The sequence below is a fragment of the Rhyacophila brunnea genome, unplaced genomic scaffold (assembly GCF_057557595.1).
Source record: "Rhyacophila brunnea isolate RB1 unplaced genomic scaffold, BYU_Rbru_1.0 scaffold_7, whole genome shotgun sequence".
NCBI lineage: Eukaryota > Metazoa > Arthropoda > Insecta > Trichoptera > Rhyacophilidae > Rhyacophila > Rhyacophila brunnea.
The window spans coordinates 17,826,258-17,835,099 of NW_028233339.1; the positions used below are offsets into that span (position 1 = coordinate 17,826,258).

General features: G+C 32.7%; 1 protein-coding gene across 1 annotated transcript; it reads left to right on the plus strand.

The window, feature by feature from the left end:
- Window positions 1–534: 534 nt before the first annotated feature.
- Window positions 535–8,008, plus strand: LOC147064559 (RING-type E3 ubiquitin-protein ligase PPIL2). Its single transcript, XM_085958480.1, has 8 exons — window positions 535–774; window positions 1,141–1,360; window positions 3,198–3,507; window positions 5,948–6,217; window positions 6,643–6,791; window positions 7,153–7,304; window positions 7,399–7,588; window positions 7,676–8,008. The coding sequence occupies exons 1-8, from the start codon at window positions 743–745 to the stop codon at window positions 7,904–7,906; spliced, it is 1,554 nt and encodes a 517-aa protein (XP_085814606.1). The 5' UTR covers window positions 535–742; the 3' UTR covers window positions 7,907–8,008.
- The last annotated feature ends 834 nt before the right edge of the window (window positions 8,009–8,842 follow it).

The following is an 8,842-nucleotide window of genomic DNA, read 5'->3' on the forward strand; positions in this document are numbered from 1 at the left end:
CCCATGTTAGGTTCATCCACCCTATCTAGCAGGATCTATCTTGCTTTACCAGGTGATAACAAACAGATATCTCAAGGGACTTCAGAGTCAATAGCGAATAATGATAAGAGTTTTACCTACCATTAAAACTCTTATTATTCTTGTTGACTCTGAAGTCCAGAGAACACCTACCTGGTTTCCTTGAGACATGTCAAATTGAATAACCAAAGACAAAGGACGCTACGATAGAAGCGTCAGTCCTGCCAGCCTGCTAAACAAGATGAGCAACCAGAGAGATAAATAATTGAGAAGAAAAGTGGGTAAAAAGAGGCCAGCACAGAAGAACACAAGGCAAAAAATACGATCAACATCTCAAGGGACTTCAGCGTCAACAAGAATAATAAGAGTTTTAATGGTAGGTAAAACTCCTTTCATTAAACAAGATGTAATGGGGAAATATTCCCAAAACTCATTTTTTTTTACCCATAGACTAATATGCTATTGTGCCTGAACCTGTGTCCTCTACATTATCTATGATTCTACCAAAAGTATATTAGTCTATGATTCTACCTCTGGAAACTGTCAAAACTGTCAAGAATGAAATCAAAATAATAAATATTATAATAAGATTGTCAATGTCTCGTGTAATTGATTTATTGGTTTCGATCATACAAAATTAGCTACTATCTGTTCAAATATATAATCGTATCAGAACTTATTGAGTTATTATTTTTAAACTTTTATCTGTCAATAATCAGCTAAAATGGGTAAAAAACAGCATCAAAAGGATAAAATGTAAGTAAACTCTATCAATATTTCAATATATACAATATTATTTAACAAACAGGTAAATACAGTACTCCATATCGTTTTTGTGAACGCGAGGTCTTTTGAGACCAAACGCCATAGTAAAACCCGACAACCCGCTGGAATCCAAAAATAAGTGGCTTGTGTTCGGTTATGGATTGGTTTTTGGCACCAAAACACTAACCGCAAAAACGATATGGAGTTAAGTACTGTATTTTTACCAAAAAAAATACTAACCCTTTCACGAAGCAATAACGAAGTGTGCACGACTGTCGATTTTGGTTTGGTTTGGGCATGGGTATTTAGTTAAATAATATTCAGAAGATAACAATACGTATTTACTTTTGTTTTTAGGTATCTTACGTACACAGAATGGTCAACCTTATATGGAGGGAAAAGACCTGGCTTACCGCGCAGTGAAGATGTTACTTTTCGCCGGCTCCCATATGATCACTGTTGTTTATGTTTACAACCATTTATCCATCCTTATTGTGACGGAAAAGGAAATATTTTCGAATTGCAAGAAATTATTGATTTTATAAAAGTGTTTAAAATCAACCCCGCTACGGGAGAAGTAAGTGAAGATAAATTGGTTTTTCCATTATAATTTTTGTTGTCCATGAAAACATAAAATAATGTGTTAATTTAATTTTTTAACTTATTTAACAAACGAATTTATAAAAATGAGCTGTTTTGATGTAGAATGTAATCTTTTGATTCAAAATATTCCAAGAAATAATTGTAAATTGTAGAAAAAATTATTGCAGAAATGGAAACTTACATATTTCTGACAACATTTGTATTGACATAGATAATGCCACACGTGATTTCAAAATAATATGATTTGGTTTTTTTCTTGTGTCGATATCCACGCAATGTTTTTCGTTATTTAATTTTCAATGCTGTGACTGTGACTGTGAATGTCTACTGTTGATTACGATTACATAAAATCAAATCCTATCGCAACTTAATTTTATCAGCTATAATATTATGACTTAAGTAATAACACTATATCCTAGGGTGGCTCTCACAAAATAACTAACAACCACCTTGTACAAAAAGCAAGACATGGTTATTAATAATTCTAAAAAAATACACTATATCCTAATTTATTTATATGTACTTACCAGTAGCAGAATTTCAAGTTCTGGGTTTGCCCGCTATATCATAGAAATCTAAAGTACCTACCTAATTACCCAAATAATATTTCATATAACTTTTTTATTAAAATCAATGCCAAATATATTCATTTAACTGATGTGGTAAAACTCCATGACCTTTTGATTGAAAGTTTTTGCTTATCCTAAGATATATTGACAGCTGTTTTGTGTTATAAACCCATTCTCAGGACGATCTAGCTTTTTGAATTTACTTTAAAACTTTCTGTAAAAACTTAAAATATGTAGTAAAGGTTTCATGTGTGACATTTAAGAACTGTGGAAGAAATATCCGTGTTGAGTGTTTCATTCGAGTTACCCTCAATGCATGTTTCGGCAGGCTGCAATAAATGAACCTAGAATTATTATTGATGTAATTTTACTTTTTAAAAATACAACAGTGGCGAATACATGAAGCGCCTAGTTTCAAAAGCCCCTAAAACGGTTTTAGAAAATTTTTGAGTTAGATATGTATTTAGATGGATATTTTTGTTACCTATATGATAGCCAAAGATTGAACATTAAAAAACGCCTAAAACCATCAATATGTATGATTAAAATTAGGGTAAATTTCAAAACCCGCTAAAATTGTTGGGGGTGATTTTCAAATAACCCAAAAATGGAAAGCCAAAATACTCTTTAGAATGTAACGAATTAAAAAATAAATACATAAAGTTCACAGATTTAATAGATATTTTATATATGTTTTCTCAAAACTACCTAAAATCGTTTTAGGGGCTTTTGAAACTAGGCGCTTCACATATTTTAATTTTCAAAAGACTCCCCTTGCAATGTGAAGTCATGCACAATGTAGTTTCACCACTGATATGTACCTCCTTTAAACAAAAAATCAATAAAGTTTTGCGGACCCTCAACATTGGAATAAAATAATAAATATTTAATATAATTGATTTTTTATTCAAAACAATTAATTTGCAACACGGTATGCTGATATTACAATATTTAAGTATATTAAAATAGATAGTAACAAAAAAATATAATTTAAAAATTCATAAAATACTTCAATATAATGATATCTGGAAACATTTGCAATACGAGTAAACAACATTGATTTAAACTTGTCATCGATAATATTTCTTTTGATAATATTAATCATTATTAAAGAAAATCATTCGTGTTACTTTTAAATAATTTGTTTTCTCATCATTGTTCAAGGGTTATAATTTATTTGAGATACATGTTTTCAATTTGAATTTCCCACTAATTATCATGTGTATAACTCTTTTCTTTTAGGCTCTCGATATAAAATCTCTGTTGAAGCTGAATTTTCATAAGAATTCTAGTGATGAATATCACTGTCCGGTTCTATTCAAACCGTTCACGAAAAATTCTCATATTGTTGCAATATCTACAACAGGGAATGTGTTTTCGTACGAAGCTATAGAGCAGTTAAATATCAAAGGGAAAAACTGGAAAGATCTCCTCACTGATGAACCTTTTGAACGTAGCAATATTATTACGATACAGGACCCAAATAATTTGGATAAGTTTAACATATCATCGTTTCACCATGTAAAGAACAAATTGAAAGTTGAAGATGAAGGTGCATATTCTATTTTTTGGTTCAGCTATTTTTCCACACTAATATATTATATTTATTATACAGTTTGTTATTATAAATTTTACAGGGTGTCGGAGAAACAAATAATACAGTATTTATAATAGTCAGCCCGAATATCCGGTAGAAGGAGTGGGAGAACAGATAATCCAAAATATTTTTTCGTATTGAAATACTATTACATAGTACACCCGATCCTCTTTTTGCACGGGGGATACGTTCCAAAGACTACCGTGCAAAAAAAGATAAGGTACCCATACAAAAATGGTAGATACTAGGTTCCATTACTTAAAATCAATTCAAAATACGAAATTCTTCAATTCAAAAATGATTAATCGAATTTATTTATTATTTATAAGTACATAAAAAGTATTTTCTGGGCGGCATCCGGTGACAACATATGCACTAGTGGCGTGCGGTCCATTGCAACGCAATTTTTTGATAAATATGTATATACATACGTACTATTAATTCTTTTTAGTTTTTTTAAACCGTGTTAAAGCAAAAAAATCAGTGTAAATAAAAAATAATCGATACTTTTCTTAAATTGTGTTATTTTGAAACCATGCAAAAAGAGGATCGGGTTTATGCATAATTTGAAACACTTCAGAAACACACATTAAAAAAAGTTTCTAATAGTATGAATTTTCCTCATAGCTATTATATTACTATATTCTAATCCATGGCCCCCACAAAGGGCAGGCTGACAGGGCCCTAGCCTGGGGGCCCGGGCTCAGGAAGCGCCCGGCATGGCGAGTCGACCAGATAAGTGATATAACTACACATCACAAATTCTTCCTAATAGTAAAAAAAGTCGCCTGTGGCGCTATTTTCCTTCAGTAATGTTATAATTTTGAATGAAGTGTTTGTACGATACAATTTTTATTTGTGTATCAATACTCAACAACTCCATAATTCAAATGGATGTATTAAAATATACAAAAAAACACTGAAAATATACAAATTAATTTTACCGCGTACTCCATTTGGAAAACGCTACTGTGGAACATCACACTGGATTTATCCTTAGCGATAGGTAGCGGGCCCCGCCAAAGATCCTAGCCTGGGGGCCCGTTTCAGGATGTGGGGGCCATGTTCTAATCCCCATTCATCGACATACTCCAATAAAGTGTTAACATGCGTCTCTAATCGAAAGTGTACTGTACTTATAACTGAAATTTAATTCTACCTTTTGTAATTTAACACATCTATAATTTTATTTATTATTTTGGTACATAGAGGCAATTTCCTAATCTCATGTATTCAAGTTGTGATGCACAACATTTTTATCTATAGGATTATTTAGTAGTGGCGGTACAAGGTACAATAATGCTATAAACACATTATCATCACGTCACGTGAGTGCACATGCTATAACAATCAGAACATTAATTAAGAAAAACTGATAACCAACAAAAACATTGTGACAATCGCCTGTCATTTGTAGTCCTCTTCTAAACCATTAAAATCAAAGATACATTACAGACAGCATGTGAAATTATTCATCAAATAAAAAAGGTTATATCATGTGTGAGGTTGAATTCGTTTTTAGTTCAAAATATGTTACTGGATAGGAGCATCGATTTGATAATTTATATTAAATACCAAGGAAAACGATGCGCACCTCATGATCGCGGCGAGAGCTTACTGTGAGCACACATGCACTCACATGACATGATCGTAATGTGTTCACGCCATTGGTGTTGCAGATAATAATATATTAATCATTAGCTTGATGCACAAGCAATATGTAATATGTTATTTATTTCTAATGGTATTGACCAATCGCGATAGCACATCATGTTTATTTATTGACTTGTCAATGCTGTTCATGGTTTTGATGGTTTCGGATGTATGTTGTTTTCGAAGCGGAGTGTAAATTAGGCGAAAAATACGGTTTACTCAATTCGACCCATATCCATTGTTATATGTGCCGTGCACCAAGCTATGAGCTTGTAGCAACATCAAGTGGTTGTTGTGTGTGGTGAGTTATAACGAGAGCAACATAACTACACTACACCGTATATTAATATCATTTGCAGCATATTAATTCTACAGCTTATAATTAATGGATGCATGTTGCACCGAAAACCTAGTCAAGGTAATTATTAGGATATGCAAGGATTCTTTTTACATATTTCACTTAGTCGGTGGGGTGCAATGAGCAGGATGGTGTGCTGCAGGTTGTGCCCTCATTCATTGCGACCCGAGTGCCTCACACTCTCCTACATTTTAATTAAATGAAACAATCAATATGTTATTGCAATGCTTATGCACATAATATAATTCACAAAAAGCATTACATACAATGTTCAATGGATGCCATAATGTATCATTTTCTTGACACTGTACTTACCAAACATCCATAGCAAATTACAACTTAAATGTATAATATATGGTTATTATAATTTTTATTTTATTATAGAGGAGTTGGCGCAAAGAAAGGATCCAAATGCGAGACTCAAAACAATATCGATGGAGACAAAAGAAATTCTTAGCGAATTGGAACGCGACTACAAGGCGCCTAACATTGAACAGGTTGTTAAAAACTCAGCGGACAAATTTAACGCCGCCCATTATTCCACCGGAGCTGTGGCTGCAAGTTTTACTTCCACGTCCATGATGCCAGAAACCATACATGAGGCCGCAATCGTTCATGAAGACGATGTTAGGTATGAGCGTGTTAAGAAAAAAGGTACTTTCAATTTATCACACTTTCAAGTATTTTGTGCCTAACTATATTCATAATAATCAGTGTTAGATAGGCTGTTGTGATCCGACATAAATAGTGCACACTAAACTCTGTCAGTCATACGTATTTGTTTTATAAAATATTAATAATAAATATTATTTTATTAAACCCCACATAATTTTAGATGTTTTTTAGATACAAGACTATTTTTTATTGGTTATGGTTTAGTTTGGGCAAGGTTTAATTGAATTTTAAAAACTAACCAACACTATCTGTAATTTGTATTCGTAGTTCAATGAAAACAAATGAGTATGACTGATAAAGTTTAGTATGCACTATTGATGTCAGATCTTCACAGCCTACCTCCACCCTTCGCCACTGATGCATATAGACTGTATTGCTTATATGTAAATATTCTTGTCTTATAGGATATGTTCGCATGGTGACAAATATGGGTCCCTTGAACTTTGAAATTCATTCGGATATGGTGCCCAAAACAGCTGAAAATTTCATGAAACATTGTGCAAATGGTTATTACAATGGTGTGAAATTCCACCGTTCCATCAGAAACTTTATGGTATGAATCTTGTTAAGTATTGTCACTATTCTTATCCTTTGCTGCATTACTGAGAGAGGTAAAATTACAAGCGTTGCCAACAATCTCCTTCTGTCTAGAACGACCCTGTGCTGATCTTATTGCTGAAGTAATTATCGTTGATTTAGTCATTTTTTTGATGGTGTTGCTCCATCTAGAAACTACATGCCCTCACAACCACTTCCCTCCAGGTTGATTTGATGTCTTCTTACCACATGGCCATAGAATTGAAGAATGCGTCTCTTGATGTTGGCCTTAACAATTATTGTGTATATATTTATATATTTCATACATTAATAATTACTTACGTCATTTCATTTTAAAATATTTTTTTTATATGTAGGTACAAGGTGGTGATCCTACTGGCGGTGGGTTAGGTGGAGATTCGATTTGGGGAGAAAAATTTGAAGATGACATTAAACCGAATCTCCATCACTCTGGCCGAGGAATATTATCTATGGCCAATTCTGGTCCGAACACAAATAGCTCTCAGTTGTAAGTTAAAATACATTACTCACAGAGCATTTTTTATAATATATGGGCAGTAAAAGAATGGAAGGCTTGTTTATATATATTTTTTAAATTTTAGCTTCATCACATACCGCTCTTGTAAACATTTGGATGGTAAACATACTATTTTTGGTAAAGTGGTTGGCGGCTTGGACACGTTGAATGCTATTGAAAGGATTGAAGTTGATAACAAAGATTGTCCAATTGAAGATATAATTATTGAATCTGCCCAAGTCTTCGTTGACCCCTTTCAAGAAGCTGATGAACAGGTAATTATTATTATATATATTATAATAATAAATGACCATTGTTCAATCAAATGAGTGTCTTGATTTTTTAAATATAATTTTTTACAGTTGGCTATGGAGCGATCTGAAGAATTGAAAAAAAGTGCGATTCAAGACAAACCGAAAAAAGTGGGCGCACTTCCCAGAGGCGAAATAAAAGCTTTTCGTCAAGGAGTTGGAAAATATATAAACATTGAAAGCACCACTAAAACTGAACCGACTGCAAAAACCTCACAAGAACCGCCTAATAAGAAAAAGAAAACCGCCACATATTCATTTAATAACTTTAATTCTTGGTGAATGTAATATATTGATAATATATAATTTGATAAGATTGTTTTATATTAATTTTTCTGTAATGATATTATGAATATACTAATAAAGTAACCTCTAATTTTATGTAAATATTTTTTTCTCACTACATTATTGTCTGAATATTCACAATAAAGTAACCTTATTCCAGAAAACTGATGAAATTTCAAAGAGCTTGAAAAACATTATTATTATTGTTACCCTGATTATCATTTTTACGAAATTTACTACACAGTTCATTTTCCACGTCTTAGGATGAACTATAAAAACTGAAATGCAATAGAAAATATTTATGTTACAAGAAATATAATAGACAAGGTTGCTCATTATCAATCTTAGAGCTTGTCCAGATGACGCGTGTCTTGCCGCGAATGTGTGTGGACGGCTCAATGAGGTCACATGTACTTGGAATGCACGCTATGACGCGAATGAATGCAGTTTTTATGTGCGAGTCAAATCGCATCATCTGGACAAGGTCTTAAGCTTCTTGCTTTCTGAATTGTTTCTTCCAAAGAAGTCTTCCTTTACTCTTTGTTTCATAGGTGCATGTACCGTTTGTATATAAATAAATATAGGTACCTACCTAGTCCATATTTTTTGATTTCTTTTCAACTTGAACAACTCATTACCCCAGTTCTTACTTTATTGGCTATTATTTTTGAGTTGATTGAATTTGAAGATTGAATCTAAAATATTGTGTGATGTTGGTAGATATGCCAGGGTATTGAATGGTGGTAGCAAATATTTAAAATAATTAATAAAAATATGACAATATCTACTGAGCGGAGATGAAAACTTCACCCATTTGTTATAATACTGTTCACAACAATTCAAGAGTGTTATTTCTTTTCCTAGAAGTGAAATTAAATATGGGTGCATTATTGCGTTTTGTGCAGAGCGTTGGCGCGAAGCTCGGAGCAGTGG

Bases quoted from the DNA above. Each gene is read 5' to 3' on its own strand.
- LOC147064559 (XM_085958480.1), top strand. From the start codon at position 743: ATGGGTAAAAAACAGCATCAAAAGGATAAAAT. The intron at 3,508-5,947 runs GTGCATATTCTA...ATTTTATTATAG, and splicing joins ATTGAAAGTTGAAGATGAAG to AGGAGTTGGCGCAAAGAAAG. The intron at 7,589-7,675 runs GTAATTATTATT...AATTTTTTACAG, and splicing joins TTCAAGAAGCTGATGAACAG to TTGGCTATGGAGCGATCTGA.